At 37.1% G+C, this 27973-nt stretch overlaps 4 protein-coding genes and 1 non-coding gene across 5 annotated transcripts; 4 read left to right on the top strand and 1 right to left on the bottom strand.

The window, feature by feature from the left end:
* Positions 1-253: 253 nt before the first annotated feature.
* On the top strand, positions 254-1581 carry LOC113662679 (dickkopf-related protein 1-like). Its single transcript, XM_027177749.2, has 4 exons — positions 254-430; positions 847-1021; positions 1181-1382; positions 1484-1581. Exons 1-4 carry the CDS (start codon positions 254-256, stop codon positions 1542-1544), a joined length of 615 nt encoding a protein of 204 aa, XP_027033550.1. The 3' UTR covers positions 1545-1581.
* Positions 1582-2196: 615 nt separating this feature from the next.
* Positions 2197-2937, top strand: LOC113662680 (cytochrome c oxidase assembly protein COX19). The gene is made up of 3 exons (XM_027177750.2): positions 2197-2413; positions 2538-2649; positions 2740-2937. The coding sequence occupies exons 1-3, from the start codon at positions 2332-2334 to the stop codon at positions 2825-2827; spliced, it is 282 nt and encodes a 93-aa protein (XP_027033551.2). The 5' UTR covers positions 2197-2331; the 3' UTR covers positions 2828-2937.
* Positions 2938-3959: 1022 nt separating this feature from the next.
* Positions 3960-4041, top strand: trnal-aag. The gene has a single exon. It is a non-coding gene; the product is annotated as a tRNA-Leu (tRNA).
* LOC113662678 (solute carrier family 2, facilitated glucose transporter member 11) lies at positions 3989-6568 on the top strand. The gene has a single exon (XM_027177748.2). It carries the CDS (start codon positions 4410-4412, stop codon positions 5922-5924), a length of 1515 nt encoding a protein of 504 aa, XP_027033549.2. The 5' UTR covers positions 3989-4409; the 3' UTR covers positions 5925-6568.
* Positions 6569-23959: 17391 nt separating this feature from the next.
* Positions 23960-26696, bottom strand: LOC113662570 (transmembrane protein 100). Its single transcript, XM_027177486.2, has 2 exons — positions 26614-26696; positions 23960-26476 (listed from the first exon to the last, which is right to left on the bottom strand). Exon 2 carries the CDS (start codon positions 26346-26348, stop codon positions 25935-25937), a length of 414 nt encoding a protein of 137 aa, XP_027033287.1. The 5' UTR covers positions 26349-26476; positions 26614-26696; the 3' UTR covers positions 23960-25934.
* Positions 26697-27973: the final 1277 nt, after the last annotated feature.

Below are 27973 nucleotides of genomic sequence, written 5' to 3'. Positions count from 1 at the left end.
GGTGTCCAGGGGCGGTGCAAGCAATTTTACTAATCCTGTAACTACTAATTGTCTCCTCCTATCCTACATCTTTACCAAACACAAGCACAGCAGAACGAGGTGCTACATCTGAGTATATAAGGGGAACAACATATGCCAGTGTACCACTGATGCCATGCAGAGAGAGCTGCACAGATAGGACTGCCAGGCATTTCTAGATATTTTAGGGGTAATACTTTATGCAGACTGTTTTGGACTTGTGTAAGCACTAAAAATGAACACTACAGCGAGGTTCCTGCACATCCTGTTTGTGTGCATGTGTGTCTCAGCTGTTCAAGCACGGATCTGGGCCTGGATGCTATCGATGCCATACAGCCCACCTGAAGAAGGACCTATGGGGTTGAGAGAAAGAGAGACAGAGTTATCTCCCAACAGTCAAAAGGGTGATATGGTGAGTTGTGTTTTCTATGTGTGTTAAAAAATTCGTGACCCATCTGTGTGAGATTTTATGCTGTACTAACCTATTCAAAGTTACTTTTCAAAAAGTTAGTGGACTTTAATTACAAGAACAAGCTTATACACATACTACATTAGCTATATATTCTATATAATAAATTATTAACTTAAAGAAAACTTACTCAATATTAGTCAGTTGGAATATTTAACTGTTTGAAAAGCAAATAAATTAAACTGCAAACAGAAGTTTGTTATTCAATAAATCTCAAATAGCTGTAACTTAGATGGAAAAAAACACTCTCTGATACAAAACTGGAACTTTGCATTCACTACTTAACCATAGTGAAAAAAAGCTGCTGAATTTGCATGTGGTTGCCTGAATTTGATCCTAAAAAATGCATCTGTTTTTAGGTGGCCTGTGATCATGATCGTGCCTGTGGAAGGGGTTTCTCCTGTGACCGCCACTTTGGTCTGTGTGTTCCTCTAAGACAAGAAGGGAAATATTGCCGGCGAGATGCCCAGTGTGTACGTGGACTAAGCTGCATGTATGGCAGATGCATCCGGAGCATTCCAGAAGGACAGGAAGGTAAGGGCAATATTATTCAATGTCAAGTCAATTAAAAAGCACAACAGTGTCAGTGCATGAACAGGAAACCATCCTGTGCATCACTATCTATATGTGAGCTGTCAATTGATCTCATCATCATCATCATCATCATCATCATCATCATCATTATCATCTCAGGTGCCCGCTGTAAATTAGACAAGGACTGTGGGGCTTCGATGTGCTGCGCACGTCACCATGGTGAGAGGGTGTGTAAGCGTCGGCTGGTACTGGGTGAGAGCTGCTTCGTGCCGGATGGAGGACTGGCATTTAGCATCAACCAGATCTGTCCATGTGATGAGGGACTGCTGTGTCGTGGAAACGGTCAGCAACAAAAAAGAGAGTAAGTTTTCTTTCCCTGGAAGAAGAATTCCTGTAGATTTGCATAATAAGGTGGATAAAGATGTGAATGTCAGAAATAACACTGTAATTTTTCTTCTGCAGGACAGAGTTTGTGTACAATCCTGATTCAACCAGCTGGACCTGCCAGGTTCCAAAACACTAAGATATAGTTATTGTATAACTAATTTATTGAACTGTTGTATATACTGCTTTTAAATTGTGTATATATACATATGTATAAAAATAAAGGTTTTATTCTTTCAAGCTGTCGTCAGAATCATATATATATATATTCAATAATTCAATACACAATAAACTTTCTATTTTCGCAAACCACACTTTAAAAAAAAAGAAGTAGAAAAAAAGAAAGAAATTGTAAAATAAACCACTGTGGGTTGATATAAGTAGCTCTATGTACAGAAATGGTGCATCACTGTTGATTATGTTCCAATTACCACATGCCCTGCTGTGTTTTATGCATTATATCTGGGGTCTTCAATCTTATTATCTGATTAAACAAAGCTAAGTGAACTGTATAGTACTGTATGAGACTGCTCCTGAGTAGAGATAAAATAAAATATTTTCAATCAAATAGGGATGTATTTTTACAGTGAGAATTTTTCCCCTTCAAAGTTCATACTGAAATCCGTTGCATTTATTTATCTGATTTCCAATAGAAAGCAAATACATATCCTACCCTTGTGTGATTTTTTCCTTTCTTGTTTTCTTACTTTAAGAAAAATCATGGCCGCTTGGCGTATCGACAGCAAACTTACAGAATGTAGTAAAGCTTGGTGACTTTTATTTTGAACTGTAAAAGGCGAAAGTCGATGCGATTGTTTCGGGGCGCTTCAGCTGACCTCATATCAAACAAACGCGCTCAACTTTTCGGTCAAATTCAATGTTAGCAACAAAACAAAAATATATATACATATATACACATATTAACAATGTCGACGGCAATGAATTTCAGCACAAAATCATTTAAACCACGACCTCCTGAGAAAGGATCGTTCCCTTTAGACCATTTCGGTAAGTTCAGTGTGTGCGATGTTTGTGAATGGGGAAGTTACGCACAACGCGTAGAGCCTCACGCCATGCTTAGAGCTTTACATCTAGTTATTCTGCCTCATAAACTTTACGTTGGTGTTTCCAGGTGAATGTAAGGAATTCAAAGAGAAATTCATGCGCTGTCTCAGAGACAACAACTTTGACAGCACTCCTTGTCGACTACAGTCCAAAGATTACCTGGAGTGTAGAATGGACAAGTAAGATGGATAGAGAGCTGGTTATATATATAAATAAAATGTCTTCAGCTCATATATTTACTTGCAATGTCTATATGTCTTTTTCTTTAGGCAATTGATGGCGAAGGAGCCTCTAGAGAAGCTCGGCTTCAAGGACCTGGTGGACCAGGTCAAAGAGGAGAGTCAGGAGAAACCATAATCAAATCATGAAATGTATTATTTATTTATCTAAAGTTTGTTTTAATGGTACTGTAAATTAGGTTCATGTATATAAGTTATAATATTCATAAAGTTTTTTCATATATACTACACTCAGTCGTGTTTATTCATACACCAAACAAGCAAGTGACGGTTCATTCGTGTCGCTTGGATAGATTTTTTTCTTGTGGGCAGGTATTTTGTTTTTGTCCACAGGAATCGCAGCTAGTTAAGAAAACATTTTGGCTGCAAGTGTTCCAGATAAATCAACAGTTGGTAGTCTGACAGCAAGCTGTGGATTATAGAGAAAACAGGAAGTTGTCAGAAGAACAACACAATCAGTAGAAACTTTAGGGACGAGGAAGAGTAGGTAGGTAGTTATAACCAGCTAAATAGTGTTAGTTAACTCACCCTCACAGCAAGCAACACTGTTAGTGCTGGTGGTCTTAGTATTGGACTGTTTGGTATTACAGGATTGATGATATATTTGGCATCAGTCAGTGTTTGAGTAAACGCTTTGTTTTTCACTAATAAATATTCGTTAAAGATAGTTTGATGTCAGTGGTACATCAGTCAAGGCTGCCATGACTCTCATTTCTTTACTGCTTCACTCTTTTTTCACTTCATTTTCAAAGTTACCAGACTACAGCTTGAGTTTGTTTGAACTTAGAGGCCCTGTGATTTATCTGTTATTGACTGTACTATACTCCACATACCAGAGACAAGAAGATCTGCTTCATTTCTAGCTCTGATTTCTTTACAATAATTGTATACACATTTTTGAGCTGAAGTTGTAAGAGGACTGGGTCGGAGAATCGTCTTAACTATTTGTTTGGATTTGTTGCTTTTGTGTCAAACTTAATTTGCAAATATTTAAGATAAGCTTGAGTTAAATCATATTAATTTAATATTTTGTCAATGTTGTTGAAATCACTATCCTTTGTAACACACAAAAATGATATAAATAGCTGCTTTGTTGCTTTAGTGTGACTCGAGTGTAATTTATCTAATAAAGCACATATTGACAATTTGTCAGCTATTAGAACATATTCAAACTAAGGCCTGACTTTAAGCAGAAGACAAACGTGACAAAATAAAAAGATTATTCGCGAGAGAGGGGGTATGTACAGTGTGGTAGCGTGGCCGAGCGGTCTAAGGCGCTGGATTAAGGCTCCAGTCTCTTCGGGGGCGTGGGTTCGAATCCCACCGCTGCCAACAAACCTTTTCGTGAAACGTAAACGAAATAATAAATGGTTGAACGTAATTTCATATCGAATAAATTCAGTTGATCTTTCTGCAGTTGATCTTCATACATCATATTATCTTGCCTCAACTGTGACTGTAAAACATTATAAATGCACGGCTCTTCTGAATAGTCTCTTATTTTGAAAACAATCCCGGTAACAGAGATCGTGCGGTTGTGTCGTCCTTCACACTTCAGAGAAGCCGGTTGAATGTAATTTGGTTTTCTTTCCATGTTTTTGTAATAGCCTCATATGTGCCAGTTTGAGGCATGTGCTTGTAAATGATCTTTTAAATTATTAGAGAAAACAATAATAAAAAAGTAGAGTTTATTATTAAAAATGAACAGATCAATGAAGCCTGATAAGGGTTGTTCTTTGACCCTTGCACTGACCGTGTGCTCTGCTGCTATTGGGGGAACTTTTCAGTATGGCTACAACTTGGCCATCGTCAGTGCACCCACTGCATATATCCAGAAGTTTATTAATGAGACATACATGGAGAGATGGGGCACTCCTCTGGAATCCAATCAGGTGGTCCTTATTTGGACTGTCATAGTGTCTGCTTTTTCCCTTGGTGGACTGTTTGGGTCTCTGCTTGCTGGCCCAATGGCTATCCGCTTTGGACGCAGGCAAAGCTTGTTGCTGAATAACTCTTTCCTTTTGGTTAGTACAATCATGGCCTTGGCCAGTCGCTCAGCCAGATCCTTTGAGATGATCATGATTGCTCGTTTGCTTGTAGGAATTAATGCAGGTGTGAGCATGAATGTCCAGCCTATGTATTTTGGGGAGAGTGCACCTAAGGCCATGAGGGGTGCTGTTGCTTTTTCTTCTGCTGTTTTCACAGCACTGGGAATCCTGCTGGGGCAGGTAACAGGTTTGACTGAAATTTTGGGGAGTGAGGCTCTTTGGCCATATCTTCTAGCCAGCAACGCTGTTCCTGGACTGCTCCAGTTGCTAACCCTACCCTGGTTCCCAGAGAGTCCTCGCTACCTGCTCATCGATAGAGGTGACAGAGAGGCCTGCAGTCGTGCTCTTACCCGCCTGAGGGGCTGCAATGTGTCTGATGCTGAGATGGAGGAAATCCTTGATGAGCAGAAAGCAGTTGGTGAGACACGAGCAAAATCACTGTGGGAACTATTGTCTGATTGTAGCTTCCGGCGTCAGCTGTACATTGTCATGGGAGCCAGCAGCTCTATGATGCTCTGCGGGAATGATTCTATTTACTTCTATGCCTCATACATATTTCAAGAGGCAGGAATACCCACGGATAAGATCCAATATGCTTCCATTGGAACAGGTGCTTGTGAATTCACTGCAGCTATAATGTGTAACATGCTAATTGAAAGACTGGGTCGCCGCTTGCTCCTTGTTGGTGGGTATGTGCTCATGGCTGGCTGGGCAGTGGTGTTCACTCTGTCTATGTGTCTGCAGGGTAAAGTGACTGGCATGCCCTACCTGAGCATGGCATGTGTCTTTGCTTACATCCTGAGCTTTGGCATGGGTCCTGCAGGAGTAACTGGGATACTGCCCACTGAGCTCTTCAACCAGATGGCTCGTCCTGCAGCTTACATGATTGCCGGCTCTATGATGTGGCTCAACCTCTTCCTGGTGGGAATGGTCTTTCCTTTCATAGTCAAGAGTATGGGCCAGTTTTGTTTCATTCCTTTCTGTGGTGTGTGTGTGCTCTCAGCCATATTCATTGGTCTTGCCTTACCTGAGACAAAGGGGAAGACTATATCTGAAATCTCAGCAGAGTTTGAAAAACACAACACAAAGGCTTTATCTAATTCAACACAAGACCAATTAGGGCTAAAGGAATCACAGCAAATTATCCAACTAAATTCCTATGATTGACAAAGTTTGAACAAAGTGATTATACCATGCATATTGCTGACTTTACAATATCATATGAAATAAAGAAAGAAGTATTTGCTGCATCTATTTTGTTTAAAGTTAAATTCAGGTATTTTGAGGAGACAATGGATTCCTTTAGCAGACACCAAATTTAATCTATTTAATAATAATTAATTAAGTAATGATTTTTTTTTTCTTATTTGGCATCCTGTTTGTTCTTGGAAATGTGTGTGTACCAAAAACAAACTATGTCAACTGTCTCTGTATGTATACATGTTGATATTGTATACATGTATGACTTATTTTTGACTGTGTATGCTCTGATAGAAAACATTGTGCACGACTATTCATGAGCCTCATCTCATTTGAAAATATAAGTTATTTTTGCTGCATTGTACAGAGATGAACTATATGAAAATTTATTTTAAACTGAGATTCTCTTACAATACTGACGTGCTGCTATGTTGCTACTGTGTATATGGTGCTTCTTAGTAATGCTATGAATAGACTCATAAGTCCTCGTATTTAATTGTACTTGAAATCAGTTTGTGTTAAACTACAACTGTTGAAAATGTTATGCCTGATTGTGATGTATTTAAAAACAAAATATACTTCTAGTCTTTACTCAGAACCTTTATCTATTATATAAACATGACAATGCCTTTTGAATGCAAAAAATATTGATTTCAAACAAAGCAAACTATATTTCACTCTAAGTATTGTTGAAACCAACCTTTTTTGAGAAGGATTTTTTCCCCCCAGTATGTCATGAGGACCAATGTAATCATTTTAAACTGCACCTTGACAATCTTAGCTCTGCATCAGGTCTGCAATATTACCCACCGTCAGGTGGCACTGTATCCCGGAGACACTCCTGGCTGTGCTCATGTACTGGTTCAACACTTTATCACTGCATACTGATTCTTGTCGCATGTGAACAAGGTCACTCTCAGCATGTCAGCTCATATCCAACAGATGACACGATAGCAGATGGAAAGAATTAATTCTGCTGATATTGAAACCAAATTTTCCATCCTTCTATCTGTATACAAAAATATTTATACTCATATCAAACAAAATGAAAATAAAGTATGATGCCTGTATGACATGATAATGTAATTGTTGAATCTTTTGAAATGAATGTTTAGTATATTGCACTGAACTCTTGTTTCTGAAATATTTCTTTCTGGGAAATCTTGGTCAAACGTAAGATACTGTGTCTGTCTGTCTGTCTGTCTGTCTGTCTATCTGTCTGTCTATCTGTCTGTCTATCTATCTATCTATCTATCTATCTATCTATCTATCTATCTATCTATCTATCTATCTATCTATCTATCTATCTATCTATCTATCTCACAGATTACATAATCCAAAAGACAAATAATTTCCATGGGTAGCTGGAAATTCTAGAACATGTCTAAAAGATTTGAGCCTCAATCATTGAAGCTTCATTTTGTAAATGAGGATTCTGTTGGATTCTGAACAAAGACAAAAGGGTATCAGCACTTTCTTCCACCATCAACAAACTACCAGAAAAAAAACAAAAACTATTGGACACAAAAATAATGGAATAAGACCCAAGAGATATATGGACACCAAGTCAGAAAGCACAATACATCTCAAACTGGAACCATGAACATGATAATGAGTTGTCTACTCCAGTGGCCTTCCCAGTCACCAGCACTGAATCTAATAAAACACCCTTGGGATGTGGTAGAACAGGAGATTCACAGCCTGAATGTGCAGCTGACAAATGTGCAGCAATTATGTGATGCAGTTTTGTTAACAGGGACTTGAATCTCAAAGAATGATTACTACACATTTCGGATTGTTTTTCACAAAAAAAGATTGTTTTTGTTCAGTGAATTTAGTTTGAAGGTAACAAAATTTAATTGGAAGTTAATGTTTTAAATTCACATTACTGAAAACACTGAGAAATGCATTTTGTCCAAATAGTAACCGTATTGTTCTGATCAAACAAAACCTTTCTATCCCACTTTTTCTTTTTCCAGCAGTTTCAACAATAAATATGTAACAAGATAAATAACCTGATATCCTTAAACTATCAGGCTTTGAGGTTATTTTGCAGGTAGTGGCAACACTTATGGTATCATGAATTTATCTAAGTATTAAGAGGTTTAAAAGTAAAGCCTGGATTCCTCTGCCAGACTTGGCTTTAGATGCATCTTCCAAGAAATTCTACAACTTCCAGATCAGCCCAGAAACATTTGTGGGAAAACAAAATCATTATTCTGCAGTGGCCATCCCAGTCTCTTAAAACATGCACTACGAACTGAATAGGGAGTAAAACAACGATGATGGAAAAAATACTGTATAGAAGTGTTGGATGAGAAGTTCTGCAAATATCCTTCTTCCATGTTAGGCATTACAGATAGCAGCTTAGTGCTATTATGCTGTCAAAAGGAAACTTTAGCACACATTAACATTCTGAATTCTGAAAACAGTGTTGAAGATGGTTTGAAATATTGTGGTTGAAAATTGTGAAATTTTGAAACTTGAAACGTAAAGGTTGGAATATTGTGGCTGTCTCCTTATGTTTTGCCTCAAAATATTTTGTTTATTTTGCATTCATTTACTATTCACTTTATTGGGAACATCTGTCCCAATATCTGCATGTGGCACATTCATGTAGTTATCTAATCAGCCATAAGTTATCTTGTGGCATCAGCACGATTCAAAACTCATACATATTCAAATCAAGAGCTTCAAGTAATTTTCACATCAAACATCTGAATGAAGGAAAAGCACAATCTCTGTGACTGATTGTGGAATGCCTGTTTTGAGTATTTCATAAAATGCTGATCTCCTGGGATTTTCACACACAACATGTATTGTACTGCTGCCACATGTTTTGCTGACTGTATAAATGTGCACGTGTATAGGTGTTCCTATTAAAGTGTCCAATACATAATGGAGCAGTCTGAGTCTGCGACTATATGACGTTTCCCCAGGTCCCCAAGTTTCAATTCCCTGATTTAGATGTGAAGGTGTTAATAAGAGTATATTATAAGAGTAATGATACATTATTCAGTGTTCTATTGGGGAGAACACGATGTACCTCATGTGAGCTATCAAAAAGCTCTAAAAGTAGGAGCATTATGAACCAGTGTTTCATCAGAATATCTAATGGCATTTTAAATAAATAATGCTTTTTTTCATGTTATTAGGAATCCATGTAGGAGGAAAAATGTGTGACGCCTTACATTATAGCAATTGTAAGATTTCTGTAAGAATGGACTGAAAGCTGTGCCTCAGAATTAAACTTAACAATTTGAAAGCAACAGACATAAAAAGAATAATAGTAATCATTTTTTCCTAATGCGTTTTTATAGAGACTGGATCAAGTGGCTAAACAATAAGTTGGTTATTAAAGCTATGGCTTTAGCAATGGTAGTAAGCATTGTTTTATTGTTTTAAGAAAGGAAAGACAACTTAAGTTTGCAACTGATGTACTATAGAGTCTTATAAATATGTCCTATTGTACAATGATATATGGTAGAGGTAAAACCATAAAAATAAATAGAAAAATAATGGAAAGATACCTCAAATACAAAAGAGCATATAGTACATTGGTGAGATACGGCTGTATATTAATGCAGTAGCTAAAGGTTTTTTTTTGCACTTGTTACTTTTTGTCAAAATCCTAAAACTACATTTGATTTTTGCTACAGTTGAATTTAATTACACAATTCTGAATACAATACCTGTTACTTATAAAATGCCCTCATGTAGGTGACTAGGCATGATGGAGAAATGCCTTTGGTATTAATTTTCTCTCTAAAAAGCACATAAACGTTATGAAACAAAAACGGACAGAAATAAAGCAACATCCAGTTACACCAAAAATGATTATCAATCAAAACAAGTGTACACTGTTAGACTTCATCTGCAACTTAATGATTCTCTGTAAAAAATAAAATGCTAATCTATATAAAAGGATTATCATTAATACAATACAACATAAATGTAGGATATGTGCAGTATCTGTTTTCAGTTAAACTGGTATATATGTATTGTATGGTTTCATCTTTAAGATTCATCTTGCATTTCTCATCATTTTATATAATTATTTTAAGTGCAACAGAAAACAACTTTAAAGTGAGGTTTTGGCAAAACATCTAAATGCTGCTCAGAGGATATGAAAACACTGGAGGCAGTTATAAAGGTGAAAGATGACATTATTAGAGAACATTCATACTGAATTCAGCAAGTACAAAGGTTTGGTTTTGAATGCAGTTTTGATTATTGTACACTATTAGAAATGCAACATTAAAACATACACAACACTGTTAGAAAATACACAAATGTTAAGCTAATGTAAATGTAAATGAGAATAAACTCAGCGTCTACTTTAATAGGAACACAAGCACACCAGCTCATTCATGCAGCAATCTTATCACTGAATCATGTGGCAGTAGAGCAATGCATAAAATCATGCAGATTTAGGTCAAGAGCTTCAAGTACTATTCATATCAAACATCAGAATGGGGAAAATGTGATCTCTATGACCTTTAACCGTCACCTGGTTGTTGGTACCAGACAGGCTGGTTTGAGTATTTCAGAAACTGATAATCTTCAGGGATTATTACATACAACAGTCTATAGATTTTACACAGAATGGGGTGAAACACAAAAAAACACTCAGTGTGTATGAAAAAATAGCACATGTCCATATCTGCACACATTCCTTTTTGGACTGTCTGATGTATTTGTACACTTGGACTGTTTTGAATTTCCTTTTTGTGGTATATTGTATGCATTTTTAGGAGCCTATTAAAGTACATATCAGCAGCACTAACACTGCACTCAGTCAGATACACCATCATATCACCAGGTCGCCATGACTCTGAACATAAACACGTGCTCTGAAATAAAGCAGGCTGTATCAGTGGGTTATTTAACAATGTTAAGCATAAAGATGAGTTTGAAGATCCATTCATTCATCCATTTGTGTAGAGAAAGAAAAATAATTTTATTCTCAATTTTCATTTTCTACAGAAAAGCACTAAAGAATTTTAACAAAGCAAATCACTGTGTTTTAAAATATGTCTGCTTCATGTAAATTATCAAGCACATATCCTGAATAAATCCAGCAACACATACTTTCTGTTATTGGTGGCATAATATTCCCCCTTTGAACCTGATAGGCTATTCACTTTAAAGTCCTGGCTCTACACTTAGCACTGTCTTCATTTACATAAATTGGAAGTGTGCAGACAGCTTCTCTGCCTAATTAGATTCTCAAGTAACTAGCAGTGTTGTTTCAGACTCAGTGTTGGTGAGGGTGAAAATAATGCCTTTTCCCCAGAAACAAGGCACATTTGGTTTGTTTTTGCCTCTCCACTTTTCCTGCCATGACCTGGTCATGATGTGTTGATGTTGTTTGGGGAACAGCAGCACATTAGTGTGTATCTGTAAAAAGCAGAGAATAAAACATGGTCTTGTGTTGGTGAAGAAGACAGAGTGTTTTATTTTAGTAACAATACTTTAAAAGATTACTATTTACAGAGTCAGGTTATTTAACCTCAGAACAGTATTGTCCCCTGTGATGTGTGATTAAACCGTTTGGCAGGTAGGTGGTTTGTGAATCACGCTACATGTGACATATTGTATCAGATACACGGTATGTGTTGATATAGCAACGGTGGCATCTACGTACAGTCACTGCTGTCTGCAGCATTTAATTTCATACTGTGGAACAGTTTAATATTTTTATTCTTGGTTTTTGGGTGAATTGTTGTATTTCATTCAAATAAATGACAGTAATGGCTTGGTAGACAGGTTACAATCAAGAGTAATGAATACATTTGCAAGACAATCAAGCTAAGGTCTTAAACTGTGTTTTTCCATAATAAATTTAATGTAGAAACAAGACTATCATATAGGGATTTTTTTTAATCAAAAGGTGCAATAGTGTTGTGTAGATTATTGTGTGGAGGCTGTAACTGCAGGGTTTATGGGATTGATTAGATCAAGCAGCATCATGTTTAGAGGTCACAGAAAAGTCACAATAGAAGCTTGAGGCTCCAGTGCATCATAATGGGAGAAGTTATTAACCTGTAAATGTCTCCAGAAGCAATTAGCAGTTAAAATGTTGATGCTAATTAAATAATAAAATGTAGAACACAGAAAATGCACAGAAAATGCAGTGTGCCAAACTGTCACACACACAAAAAATCATAATACCAATGCATAGTACTAATGAAAATAAAGAAATCCTATGTCCTATATTCAAAGTAATTCTTCCATCATCCAACTAGATATTTTACAAAGATTAATAAAAGTTATACCTTTCTTTTTCAATTACAAAAGTGTATAGATTTTTTTTTATATTGCTATCTGCACAGAATGGTGCTATAAACAGGCTAAATTATTTCTCTGGGATATCTGTACTGACAGCCATGCTTAAATAAAGAAGAAACTTGTTTGGCCCATCTGGTTAATTTCACTGAGATTAATTTCTTGAAATGTCATTGTCTCATTAACATAGTAGCCAGCCTGGCTAAATCCCCAAGATTAAAAATACAATGTAGTCCAGTGCACACACTCACCTTCCACAACCCCTTAATTTATTTCCATTGAATGGTTACCTAGGGACGCTTATGAGCATCAAAAATTCTTTCATATCCTTTGTAAGACCGAGGGAAGTGATGTTATAGATTAATCCACTTGGAGGACACCAAACAGGTATGTGAAAAGAAAAAGAAGTTTGATTTACAACTTAGTGATTGCAGTAATTCCCTAAAATTATGTGGTAAAAAAAGAGGCATTAGAGGTAGATAATACCATTTATTGACTGACATTAAACTTAATAAGGGTTTCAAGATTACCTTTATTAAATTTATCACCTTCATATTAACAAAACAAGTTAAATAAACAATACTAAAAATAGCTACTTAGTTTGAATTTGAGGTAAAAACAACCTGGCTTATATTGTTTGTTGCTGATCTGTTAATGCAGTATCTGCTTGTTGTATCTACCACTATCTTATTGATAAAACTGTTCTTGCACATTATGACAGGTAAAAAAAAATATATTTTTTTTCCCAGAAAGGTAGGTTGATTCCCTTGAGATTTATCCCATAACCTGACTAGTGACCGTTGACAGTCTCTTTAAATTTTGTGCTGAGCTGAACATTGGCTATTAGCAGGACCCTGAAAATGTTCTTCTGAATTCACAGACGGTGGACAGACTGTGAGGCATTTGCACAGCCTGTGAAGTGTTTATTAGGAAAATGATTAATGTATGAATTTCTTCTCTGTAAGTGATGCTGCTGTCACACTGGGTTCTGCAATCTCCTGGCTGCCTCATAAAACCTCTGCACATGGACTTTGCTTGATCTGTCAGGAACAGACCTCTGTTGTGTAAGGAAAATGTGGATTATGAGTCATGGTCAAGTAATGCATTTTTCTGTAACACATTGGATAATAGATGCACTAACAGAGTGGAAGTAACTTGGAGACAACTTACACCTTAAAACTAATTTTAAACTGAGTTTACACCACAGTTCATATGTATTTAGATAATTGGCTGAACAGTTTTGTTAAATTGGCATGAAACATTTTTATCTAAAAGCAGATTTCACCAGACTACAGAACTGTTCAGTGAGCAGTGAAATGCCAAATCCTGCAAGCTTTTTCAACTACTCTGCAGCAAGAGAAAGAACATAAAGAAAATAAAAGAGGAGCACATAGTTGTTTTTAGTGCATCACAGAGAGGAGTTTTTGTTGAAGACAACTCAGCCATCACATTTTGACAACTGTAATTAATCATTTTACAGCACAGAATCGTGATTAAAACAACGACAATAGTTAATGATTGCAAATGACATTTTTTCATTTATAACAATATCCAGTATTAAGAATGACGATCATTAAGTGGTTAGATTTGAAAGATTTGTGTAAGGAATTCTGGGTTCCCAAATTTATTCAATGTATTCATGTTGCTCAGTGGTATTGTTCAGTATTGGCGATGGAGCACAGTATAGATGGAAATGATTTAGCACCTATTCATCTCTCAATGACCTTTTAATGGTTTCACCACTCCATTTACATAATGTATATTATGTATTAGCTAAAATGCATTCTTGAAAATGCAAGGTTTTTAGCTGCTGCCTTTTATGTATTTTAAATTATGCATTCATACCTGTATAGCAGAAAACATAAAAAGCAACAGTATCTTAGTTATAGTATTATTTGGAAAGTAAGCATATCCTGACAGCATATGGCTCAATACATCACTCTTTAGGCAAAAGCACAGTGAGAAATAGAGCTCCCAGGAAGAGATTTTTTTTTATTCAGATGGTCCTGTTTAGATGGAATAGATGAAAATAAGCCTAGAATACCATTAAACATTCATGTACAGTATATGGGGTGCTGGCATCCAAAGTGGAGAGAAAATGAATAATAGGGTAATTTTCACAAGGTATAATTTCCTAAACAAATCAAAGAATGTTATAGTATTTTAGTGTTATAGTGTTATAGCCCATACAGTTGAACAATAAATTTAATGTTTATATGGTCTGCATGAGCCATTTGACAAACTGTTTTATTTTTCTTGATTTTTAAAGCTACCATAAAACTAGTATTAAAACCTAAAAACAATGAAATACTTTTTTTACTCAGTCAGATTTACTGAAAAACCCATGACTTGATATGACTTTATTAATTGTGTTGATTAATTAATTTGAACACATTAAACTCTGCAATCTGGTTATCCACATAAAACATTTCAATCAAGAGTTAATATGTAAACTTTTTTGTGTGAAAATATGAAAAGAAACTGATGTGAATAACAGATCTGTTATAATCTGTTGGATAACTCAAATTTATCACATGTACAATTTAAATAGTATTGAAATAATGAATGTGTTTTTCTTTTTCTGAAATTTCTAAAATCAGCATAATGACATTGTCTTAAATTCCCACCTCTAGCAAACTGTCTCACATCTTCTGTCATCTTCTGGCTTGCTCATTGGGTATCTAGTTCTTTCTGTGACTTGAGGAAGTTTTACTGCAGTGGAATATTTAAAAGTATTATTATGTATATTATATTATTTATTATATATTATTCATTTATTAATATGCATAAAGGTTAAGGGTTAATATTTAAAGGTTTACATATTAAAATCTGTATTAACAATAAGAATATACTTTGTATATTTTAATTCCAACAATTCAAAAGCTGCTTTGCACTCAGGACAGCCTCAATTCTTTTAGAAACTGAATCCACAAGATGGTAAACATTCCTTTTGGATTGTTTTCATTCTCTCTGAAAATTAGGATTCCATCACATAATTTTGGAGATTTTTCAGCTGGACATTCATTGTGTGAATCTCCAGTTCTACATTACCTGTTCTTTACATTCTAAAGGTACTAATCTATTCAGAAATGGCTTGTAACCGACTGTCTCACCTCAGTTTCCTGGTTTTTGCTATCATTAGACAAACCTTAATATCCACCTCATAGTCATATATTTGGCCATTCTGAGATGTTTTTCTGCTCACCATGGATGTGTGGGAATGAGTTACCATCATATTTCTGTCAGCTCAAAGCAGTCTAGATATTTGTCTCTTTATTCAACAAAGAATCTCTACCTGCAGAACAACTGCTCACTGGATGTTCTTTGTTTTACACACCATTTACTGTATGAGAGACTTCCAAAAGGTCAGGAGTTTCTGAAATTAACCAAACTGGACCCTAGAACACAGCAATCATTCTATACCCAAAGTCACTGATTGCACTGATGCCACCTGATTTTATGAATGTGCAGGTGTAAAGGTGTTCCAAAAGTGAGTGTATATGAACTCATTATACAGACATAACCTCAAAATTATTCAGAGTGGAACAGACTGATCTGAAAGTATAGATTATACAAAACAAGTAATTGGAGGATAGCAAAACAAACAAGGGAATGATTAAAAATAACAAAACATGGAAGCAATAGGGATGAAATTCAAAATAACAAAAGAACAAAAACAGAAGCAGCAAAAAAACAGGAGACAAAAACACGAGACAAAAGAGGAGGACCAAGTAAAAAACACATATAAGACAACAGGTATAAATAGGGGAGGTAATCAGTGAAACATAAGGAGCAGGTGGGCAGTGGTGGAAATGGGATAAGGATTGGGTGGGGCTAACACATGTGAGGACACATAACATAAACAAATACATATGGCACAAGACATATTTTTGAAGCCATCATGATAGCTTGTTTATAATTAGGCCATGTCTGTTCTATATGACATTTTTTGGAAGGTCTGTTATCATTTCAGTACCTAATTGTTGCCAACAAATACATTTATAACCCTAGGTCCTAAACATCATTACTAAACCTAGCTCCAGAACATCATACATTTTGGCTCTAATGTGGATAAATTTTGTTGTGAAGGGGATTTTATTCCTGTCAGTAAAGTCTTTAAAGCCTAATGCTAAAGTACCCAAAGAGACAATCTTTTTGACATCAGGTTCTAAGTTATCAAAACCATCAGGTAAATGAACCATTTAAATGGGTGTCAGTAATTAGTACATTATAAATGCACAAAAGAAATGTCAAGTCTGAAATGTAATTTGAAAACTACTGCTAGGTTTAAATAGATCAACTCATGGATTCTAACCTCATACATATTAGATGAACAAAGAACGGCAGTGATGTGTGTTTGATATAACAAAACATAGCCGTGTTAAGAGGTTACTATACCATATAAAGTAATAGTTTGGCTCAGCAGGAGGGACAAGCAGAGATGACACATGCCTCTTCGGGCATGGTCTAATTTCCAGGAAATGTGTCTTTTTCATTATAATAGGTTACAACCGAGATAATATTTTAATAACTATAATCTCATTACATTATTGCCTAATGGCCAAAAACACTCTCTATTTGACTGAAGAAGGTCTAGAATGTCTAAGATCTAAGCCTATTGGCATGCCTATCTTTCTCTCTGGTGACATTTTTACCAAACGCCCCCAGCGCATCCACCCACCAAGCCAGGCACACATGCGATAATATCAACTTGGTGATATAAAGCTCTGAGTGTGTGGGCGTAACAGAGAAAAAGCAATTAAAGTGTAATTAGAGTAGTGTGTAAGCTATGATACACTAATTGTTCCATTTTAACTCAACAGGCTGCAAAGAAATAATTTGGAAAGACTTACAGTGAAGTGAATGTGTACATTTTGTCTCATAGTCTAATCTACATGTGTGTAACATGCACACTGACCCTTCCCCATCTTCACTGCGTTTCAAAACCATGTGTTTTCTTGACTTAATACACAATAAGAACTTACAAGAAAGAAGAGTAATCAATGTCAATGTGGTCAGTTAGATCAACTTTTATTGAAAGAGAAAAAGAACTATAACAAAAAAGAGACACTAACTGTTTTCTTTCAATTGCTTTCTTTGCTTTTATTTTTATACATTCTATCTAGCCTGGCTCATGAAATACTGTCCTACTATCACTAATAGTATGTGTGTGCTTTTCTTTTAGGATGCAAACCCAACACCCCATCTACATAAAATAGCGTTCCCTGCGATGGGTTGGCACTCCATCCAGGGTGTATCCTGCCTTGATGCCCAAAGACGCCTTGAGATAGGCACAAGATCCCCATGACCTGAGAATTTCGGATAAAGCAGTAGAAAATGAATGAATGAATGAACATAAAATAGCTTAGACCTTCATTACTGTCACCTGCATATTAAGTAGAGTGCCTGATTACTGAAGTCAGCACAAAGCCATAGCGAGCAAGCTTAGACCAGCGCAAAAGGGAAAAGAGCTCCTTGACCTTTATTTTCTCCTGCGTCACCTCTCTGTCTCCAGTGTAACAATGGCATTTTCTAAAGCAAACAAGAAAAAAATATATATATTTAAGATTCTGATTTGATAATATGTTATAGTTTAATTTATAGTCAGTGTTTGTTAATAATAAACAGATTGGCCAAGAAAGGAGTTGCTGGGGTGAAGCTTTTTGGTTACTTCTGTAATCTGTGCAATTATCTGTGATTCAAAACGTTTTTTTCTCCCATTTTAGTCATATGCCCTTTCTGATATGTATGTCTTGTGTGATGTGTGTATAAAGCCTTCAGCTGGATTCTTTGAAACTCTGAGTCACACATCATTATTGAATGTATGAGTAGAAAACAAAATATTTTACAGGTGGTCATGTGACTGTTAGTTTCTATGTAGGCAATAAAAAAATAATGTAGTCTGTTATTCCAGTGTCAGTTCCAGTGACAACAAGATTAGTGGGGTAAATTAATTGATTCCTAAAACAAACAAGGATGTACAGAAATGTCATTAAATTGCAAAATTATATTTATATGTAATTATAAATCTATATTACATATACTGAAATAAGCCTATTAAATGTACCATAATGTATCTGTAATTATCAGTAGTGTAAGATACATGCTGGATTAAAAAATATATATATTTTACATATACTTATTATATTTGACACCTCATTTGAAAACAAATCCAACTCATTTCATAACTGATCTGAGTCAGCTCTAAGGCTCTAATTGGCCCCAAATCCTGGTATTGTCTCAGCAGAACAAAAGTCAGCAGTGGTTGATTATGATTTGCTCAAAGAGTTTGTATTTGAGAAGAAAAAAATCAACTTTATCCAGACTACATGAGTGCAGATGTCTTGAACATCCGGGTATGACTAATTTCCTTCTTAATGAAGAAACATGCCACTTTTACATAACCATCTTTATTATCCATTTCTCTCTGATTAGTTATCTTTGCTTAGGTAAAATTATTATCATTTTAGGATAAATTGATCATATTTTCCTCTTTTCAAGAAGCCAGATATTAGTATTCAGAATGCAAGTGAATGCCCAGGTTTCATGGCAAAGGTACAGCATTGTCATGCTGGAGACAGAGAGGTGAAGCAGGAGAGAATAAAGGTCAAGGAGCTCTTTGATTACTCTGACAACTCTATTTCTTTCTCTCTTTCAAAGACACACACACACACACACACACACACACACACACACACACACACACACACACACACACACACACACACACACACACACACACACACACACACACAATTTGTTGTCTTTATTCATTTTATAGTCTTATCACAACATTTGCCCACACATTTCCATTTCCCCTTCTTTTAGGCCATAGTGCCTGTTGTCTCTTAAAATCTTAACAACTCCCATGTCAACACAGGCATACTTGTAGATAATAAAACGTGAATTTGGGGAGGAACGCACTAAAGCACTAGGCTTCTTTGGGATTTTTCAGTGAGAACCGTTTCACATTACACCTCAATTGAAAGTAAATAGAATATGCATGTCACTGTTGAGGAACTAGAAGAATTATGTGAAATAACAAGTGAAAGGCAAATGGATGTTTATGTGTGTAATTGTGGTTTAATAAACCTTTATAAAGGAATAAAGTGATGGGTTTTTCCGGTTTAATAATGGTTTAACAACCTCATGCTGAATCAAGTTTATGGCATGCAAATTTAAAAACAACTACAGCAACAATAACAACAATAATGGTAAGAGCCAGAGTTCCTAATGAGGAGAAAAGACAATATTCAAAGAACCAAAGAAAAAAAAGACTAGGAAAGGTCACAATACATGTACATATATATATATATACAAACATGACAAAACACAAAACATTAAAACAGCTAGAAAAATAAACCCAGTGTTAACAGTATATAAGCATATAATTAAGTAATATATAAGCTACAGGAAAGTTCTATTGTGCCTGGGGTGAAATTAGATTGGAGGCTAAAATATAACATTTAATAATAGCTCAACAATTAACTATTAGAGATAGGCATTGTATCACAAGGTGTCATGATTGGCATAATAAATCTTAAAAGACACAAACAGGCAGCTTAAATATAATAGTTTTAAATTTTTATGTCCTCCAGTGACCTTTGTGTTTACTGTGAATATTTAAAAATAGTATTTTCTTAAATAATAATATCAAAGTTTGATTACTTCTATTGTATAATATGTCCCTAGTTTATCTATTGTTAGTATCTTCATTAAAAGCATTTTGGGGGTAAAGTGTAATAGAGTAAATTGTCCACATGCTTTCTCTCAGTTGCCATTGAAGACGTGTTAAGGATGTGTCAGCTAAGCGGGCTGTAAATCTAAGGGGGGTTTGACTCTGTATTCACCGAGCATGACTCACTGAGAGGCTACATGGATCTCCACTCTGGGCTAGAAAGAAATCAGCCTCAGTCGTAATGCCATTCTGTGTATGTTTCTTACAACCATTGGTGGAGTTGTTGCTCTTGCTTACACAAAATACCAAAATATTCTTCTCGATAAGTTAATGCAAGAAATATGAAATGTCTGTGGAACTGGACAGTGGGGCTACTGGCTTTATACTGGCTACTAATATGACGTTTACAAGAATAAACCTGAACCCACTGGAAGTTAATAATGCCAATAAACAATAACTAAATAATACAATCAGTGACAAGCCTAAGCAATCAACAGAAGGATCATGAATTAAAAAAGGTCACAAGCAAAGCATTGAAATGTTTATTGGAAGTAATCACACATTAATTGTAAATACTCTGAAATTCATTTGTATGGTTTTATGTGTGCTTGAATGTGGGCATATCATATGCTATTTATATGTGTTAATGGATGGTTTAGGTGTGTTATAGCATGTGTAAATAGTATGTGCCATGAGGTCCTGCAGTATTACATGCAATTTTTCTGTGTAATGGAATGGTGTGATTCATGTTTCAGAAACCACACAGCTGCTGAAGCCTCTGATTAGAGAAGGATCAGAGCCAAGTTGTCTCTTGCTGTGTGATGGAGGATGGTGATGGTCACGGCTAAATAAAAGGATCCTCTGTTGTTATCTCTCACTCGCAGGCTCCCTATTGTGGGCTGATACTGACACACTGCAATTTTTATTGGTATAGGGGCCATAGCCTTAATTGACTTTGAAGGACCAAATACAAAAATGTATTATAACATCCACAAAAGACAATAGGCATGTGTCATGACTCAGCCCGGACTTTGGCCACGTGCATCTGTTTACATTCTTCGTCACGTGTCTGCCCCGCCTTCGTCTGCTCCTCCCTGTCTACACACCTGTTTTCTATTGTGATTACCCTGTTTATTTAACTGCGCCACATTGCCTTGTGTATCACGAAATCTACTGTTGTCCTGTCTTCAGTCTGTGTCCTGTTTCGAGTTCCCTTTGTTATTAAACCCTGTTTGTTTTGCTACCCCGCGTCATGACAGAAGATTCCGCCGCACCAGGACCTAGCAGGATAGCAGCTTGGATCGGCTTATCGTGGGATCGTTTTTGTTTTTTTTCCCCCTGGACTTAGCGGGTTTGGTGACACCGGTCCGCAGTTTTTCGGTGAGGGACGCCGCTCCGCATCCGGTTTCTCCGCGGGGGGCGCCGCCTCACTTCTGGGGTTGCGGGCCATGTCGCCAGCCCGAGTTTTGTTTTGTTTTTTTTGGTGTCCTGTGACAGCGCCCCGCATTTGTCCGGTGGGGGGCGTTGCTTCACATTTGGTTTCCGTGGAGGAAGTCGCCCCACTTCCTGTTCGTGGGGGGTGTTGCAGGCCTGTATTTTTTGCCCCTATGGACTTTCTGTTCTGTGGAGAATTTTTTCTTCTTCCCCGCCCTCCCTCCCTCCCTGTTCCTGGTTCCTGAGAGGTGGGACTGGCCGCGCTGCGCCTGGGGTGGCGCTTGGCCCGTCGGCTCGGCTGTGGACGTCGCTGGTCCCCCCCCCCCCGGCTCAGCTGTGGACGTCGCTGGTCTCTCCCCCCCCCCGGCTCGGCTGTGGACGTCGCTGGCCCCCCCCCCACTTGGCTGTGGACGTCGTTGCTTCCCCCCGCTCGGCTGTGGACGTCGCTGGTCTCCCCCTTTGCTAGACTGTGGACGTTGCTGGATTTCCACCCCCCACTCGGCTGTGGACGTCGCTCGTCTCTCAACCCCCCCCCCTGCATCTCAGCTGTGGACGGCGCTCGAACACCCCCCCCCCCCCCCCCCCCGGCTGTGGACGTCGCTCGTCTAATCCGCGAGCCCCCCCCCCCCCTGCTCGGCTATGGACGGCGCTAATTCCCCAACCACCCCAGACGCCCCGCCAACCCCCCCTTAAATACTTTTTATTTAAGGGGGGGTTGGCGGATACCTTATACCAGGATACCTTTTTATTTTAAAAGTCTTAAATAATTTGCTGCTGTTATGTATCATTTGCTTATCTGTTAATGAGATAAACTGGAAAAAACTAAGAATATCATAATTTTTATAATCCAGTAATGCACAAATGCTTTTTCTAGTATAATAAAGTTATTCGTGTAATAAATTGTGTGCTCCAATGTGCCTTTGAGCTTTTGGTTTATACTGTAGTTTATGGGTGATTAGTCATAGATGTTTTATTGATTTGAAAGAACATGTGACTGTTGCACCTCTCACTACAAGTGTGAGAACATTTAAGTTGGTATGTTGAAAATTTACAAGGAAGTTGTACTGCTGATGTTTAGATCTGCAACAAAACCTAAAAATAGTCCTTTGCAGAAGGACTTGCGTGAAGCCTTGAAACAGCTATTCTATACTTGAGGGATTTTCCATGGTAACAAAGCAACCAAGCTTCTCTCTCTCTCTCTCTCTCTCTCTCTCTCTCTCTCTCTCTCTCTCTCTCTCTCTCTCTCTCTCTCTCTCTCGCTCTCTCTCTGTTACCCACTATACACAGGCAAACATACTACAGAAATTTAATCCTTTGTAAAAATAAATAAATAAATAAATACGGAATTTGTGAAATAACTAAATATTACTGTATAAGTAAATGTCTGTGCATTGACACAATAAGTTATTTTTATTTTATTTTTGGGTTAAAAATAAAGATTAGCATGTTAGGTAGCTTAGGTTATAAATGCAATGAGCGATAATATATCGTATACTTTATGAGGATTGAAGTCATAGGACTTGTAAAACAAATGGGGAGGTATAAAGGTCAATAGAAAGCACAAATTTCATTTTGGAGTTTGTGCCCTAATGCTTGATATTGAATAATGTCCCATGTGTCATTTAAAAGGCTCTTTTTTCTTTTGGTTATTTTTTGCGCATATTTATGGCTACCAAGATCAATATCTGACTATACTGCTTTTGTCTCGATGCCTAGCAGTAAACAGTCTACATTATAGATGAAGAAGCTTTATATTAAATAATTTAATTCACCAACCCCAGCTCCATCTTCCCAGACTAATTGGCCACTAATTAAGAGAAATTCTGATACAATGGAGACATGAAGAGATTTGTCATATTATGTAGATAATTTACATACTGTCAACCTTTTTCACAGTCACCCATCTCCAGGTGGTATTATTCCTCAAAGTGTATCCATCTCAAAGAGCATAGCTTCCAGGTGGTCATATTTTCATGCTTTTATCCTTCTCCAGGTGGTTGGATATTAACCTCTGTTTTGAATATTACAAACAGAGAGTCCCTCTTCTCTCAGACATGCTATACAATCATGTATTCTCTCTCTCTCTCTCTCTCTCTCTCTCTCTCTCTCTCTCTCTCTCTCTCTCTCTCTCTCTCTCTCTCTCTCAGTCTGTCACGCAGAGTTATTTTTAGCAGATTATGGCAGGCACTGAAAACAGTCTTTGTGGTTCTCTGTGGGGGAAGGGAGGGGAGGGAGAGTGGGTTATGGGGTGGAGATGTCTGTGTGAATATTAATGACAACGCAAAAAAGGTAGAGTGCTCTTTTTGTCTGGAGAATGTGCATTAGTGCCATTCTGATGAATTGCCTGTTCATCTGTAAATAAAGCATTCAGGTTTTCTGAAAGCCACTTCCAGTCTTAATAAAAACAAGGATGCATCACACATGTTATATGTTTGTATTTAATACACAATGTAAATAGACAAAAGTTGATAAATGTGTCTATTGACATCAAACACTATAAAAATAAAAGCAAACACACACACACACACACACACACACACACACACACACACACAGTATATATATATATATATATATATATATATATATATATATACTCATCCTGTTTTGAATGAGGAAGCCTATACTTGAATCCCTCAGCATATGGCAGTTTCCAAAGTCACCTAAAACACCTGATATTTTTTCAGAATAGAAAGCATGATGTGCATGGTATGTGGAAATGAGTGGAATTCATAGCTTGTATGCCACTCTTTTAGGAGAGCTGCCTTAAGATTTTTGCTAGTTTTTAATAATTGAGGTGCAAATGAGAAGACATCTCAGTGCTGAATTAATTCCCATTTCACTCATGTAGACATACTCAAAGCAAAACAATGTATATAAACAAGAGCATATACTGTTGAATGTATGGATTATGAATATTGTGCACAATAAAAGACATGTATAGGTGTGTAAGGCATACTGTCACATAATGTTTTTAGTTTTCTTCTGATTCGTATTCCAAACACGCAGGACTATTTCCGGCTGCTTTTTTATCAATGAATTCTCAGAGCAGCTTCCCCTCCCTCCTTCTCTCATTCTTGCTTCCTATCCCCCTCCATTTTTCTCCCAGTATTTCTTGATAGCTGCAGATATGACATAGACAGGCACTACAATGTCAGCACACATCTGAGGGCACATGGTAGAAACATTATTTGTTTCTTGTTTCTCAAGCCAAGGCAATTTCTGTGAAGCACAGGTATCCCCGTCACTACTGTTATTTCTGGTGGTAATGCTATTAATAGACATGAGATCGATGAGCTGTTATAAAAGAACACTGATGCTATTGTAACACTGAAACAACTAGTGAAAGCTGATAAGAAAATACTGAATATAAAAAACAGGCACTGATAGAATACACACTAGATATAAAAGTCTTCCATTCTTTTCACGGAGATAGAAAAAGAAATTCATCTAAAATATGCTTAAAGAACAGATGAGACTTATGATCATTCTCCTTCAGTTTGTTCTTTTTTATACAGTAAAATTACTTTTTATTACAATATATTTAATAATATATCAAGCTGGTAATACATTCATTTGTTGACAGAAAGAAAAATAATTCAGTATATAACACAGTGCACAACAGCATGACTAACCGAAGATGTGAAAGTAACACACTTCAAATCATAGGACTGTTATCACCAGTTCTCTAGAGGTTTCCAAGTTTAGCAGTAGAGAAAGACCCACTAATGTCTTTTATGGTAAAGCACTTTCTGCTATCGATCTTACAGCAACGTAAGAACCCACTCAAATACCTGAGTGCTTTTACAAACACTGTGCAAAAACACATGCAAGAACATGAGAGGACACTCATGCACACACACTTTACTTTTCAACAACACCACCAAAAATATAACTATGCAAATAGTACCTTATAGCTTATATCTTCACCACTCTGAAAAGTCCTCTCAGGCATGTAGAGCAGATAATGAATGTATTAAGGATCAGTGTGTTCTCTAATTCTAAGTCTTCAGAGAGAACTTATGCTCATTGAAGATATAACTTCATTTTTCTTGCTCATTGTTGCATGTATTGGCCTCAGCATTCCTCTTTCTCTTCTTACACTGGCCAGCTGTCAGTTTGTTAGAGAGTTCCTCTCTTCTATATTCTGGTAATACTTGCCTTCTAATAAGCATGTCACATACTTTCCCTAATCAAGTTTGTTTCCATCTCTGTTTTTGGCACTTTTGCCTACAGTAGTACATATAAATGACACTTGCAGCACTGTAAGGGACCTTGATGTGATTGAGGTCCATTTTTAAATTCACATAGAGCTAACTACATTCTTGTTACACAGGTCCTCAGAAATACAGCAAGGAGAAGTCAAATAAATTTCACAGAATGGTCTAATCTCAAACTTCTTTTTGTTGTTTATATCCTTATGCCACAAGGGCTGCCAGCATAGCCAGATGTTAATGCTGCTTTAAGATGTCTAATACAAATTATACCTTCTATGAAGACCAAGTTTCTTCTATTAAAAGACAAACATCTTAAAAAATTAAGTACTTTCCTGTCAAGCAGGTAAGCAGGAGAGTATCTCATAGTGTGCCGTGCTCAGCGCTGAAGAAAACTCCTTCCTTCTTCTCCTTCCTCTTTGCCCTGTGGACCCTCCAACAGGCAGCTGCCACCAGTAGCATGACAAAGCCAACTACCAGCAGCACCAGAGACACTACTTTAGTTTGAAGCAGTGTGTTGAAAGTGAAGGTGACACCTGTGCCTGCCATGCCTATCACCAGGGAAATGACTCCGAAGGGAAACACACAGCGGTACCAAGACTTTTCTGTGCCACCTGTAGCCTGCGTAAGCCGCTCCAGAGTGGACAGGTTCTCTGGGGTTTTAGGGGTGGTCGGGGGTGCTCTTCCATCTTGGGCTAGGTTGGAGTCAGTGTCCAGTGTTGGCAGCTGTGCACTGGCTGGAAGCTGACAGGGCAGACGTCCGGATGAACAGCCCATCTCTGAGCTGTGAGCCAGGTGAGAAGTGAACAGTTAGAGACCACTGTTGCTGCTGCTGCTTATGGTGACGATTCCTCTGCTGGTGCTCGTGCCTTCCTTTACTATCTTTGTCAGCGGGACGCATTTGCCTAGAGAAAAAAAGATTCCAAAGAGAGGGATTTAGAAGGAGTGAGGAAAAGAAAAGAAAGAAACACACAGAGGTAATAAAGAAAAGGAAGGAGGGAGAGGAGGTACTAGCGTCATGCCCAAGGGAGAGAAGACTCACACACACTCCTTCTCTGTGTGGCTGTGTTTGTGGTTATAGTGTGCGTCTGCTCTGCTCATCTGACAGTACGTTGTATGTTTTCTAGTTGAGCAGAGTGGAGTATAAGGAGCCAAGAGGAGGGTGGGGCCAATGAGAGCAAAGAAGTCTTAGATTCCTGATTGGTTGATTTGCTGCTATGACATCATACGTGGCTGAGAGACTGCTAAACATAATACTGAGCTGTGATGCTTATATCCACCACCTACACTCTCACAATCTCTCTTCCTATCTCCCTCACTCTTAATACTCTTCTATGTCTGTGTTTTTTGTCCTTAATAGAAAAAACTAATTTAGGCTGCATTGTATTTCATCATATTATCAACCTTTCATCCATACTATGTTATCTATCTCTGTGTATTATGAACAGTCTCTTTCTCTGACTCTCTGTCTGGAACTTAATTTGCTCCTGCTTTGTCAGTCCGTTGTGTGAGGTTGAAAGAATTTCAACGTAATGATATGACATTTCCCTATGCAAATTAATTTGAATATGAATATAGGAGCTGGTGTGTATGTGAGTATAATATACTGTATGGTATAATACACTTTGGCATATTATGTGTGTTAGGTTTCATGAAAAATAGTAGAATGCAATTGGATATGAATTTGCAGCACTGACCAACTAATTTTTATTCTAAATATTATTTCACTTAGACAGTCTTTGACCTTATTCATGCTCATGAATAAGGGGATTTAAATGTAGAAATGATATATTGTGAATCACAATGAGTCATAAATATTGTCTCTAAAAGTAACATTAAAAAGAATGCTGTATTTAAACACTGTTGACAAATATTAGAAAATCAACGTCTTAAATTTAATACAACATTTTCAAATCAGTGAAAAGGAATATGACACTTGAATATTTTGTTAAATCATTGGGGTGCTAACTGTACAGCCTACTGTAGGCACAGCCCAATATGCTCATCTTTGCCAATATCAGCAACATCTTTATATCTTGCTTGCGTACACTCTTGTTGTCTCTGATGTCAGAGTAGGAGGCAGAGGAGGGAGAATATGCTAATGCAATAAACACAAAATAATACTTTGAATGGATATTCTGGTTAACAAAGAGAGAGTAAGAAGCAGGGAGAGAGTTAAAAAAAAAAATCCAAAGGGGACTTGACATCATTAATGAGTGCATATTAGTTGATTTTGTGACAAGCTCCTAGGATACCCATTGTTAGAGGCTTAATTGGATTAAGCGTCAAAAACATTAACGTATAAAGGACAAGAAGACAGAAGAAGGGACAGGAGTGCTCACCAGAGAACAGATGCCATATGTCTCTGCTTGCTGTGATTCTCCTCCTCCCTGTGACTCAGT

This window comes from Tachysurus fulvidraco, chromosome 8 (genome assembly GCF_022655615.1).
Source record: "Tachysurus fulvidraco isolate hzauxx_2018 chromosome 8, HZAU_PFXX_2.0, whole genome shotgun sequence".
Classification (NCBI taxonomy): domain Eukaryota; kingdom Metazoa; phylum Chordata; class Actinopteri; order Siluriformes; family Bagridae; genus Tachysurus; species Tachysurus fulvidraco.
The sequence above is the reverse complement of the archived record's forward strand: the minus strand, read 5'-3'. Positions and strand labels throughout refer to the sequence as shown.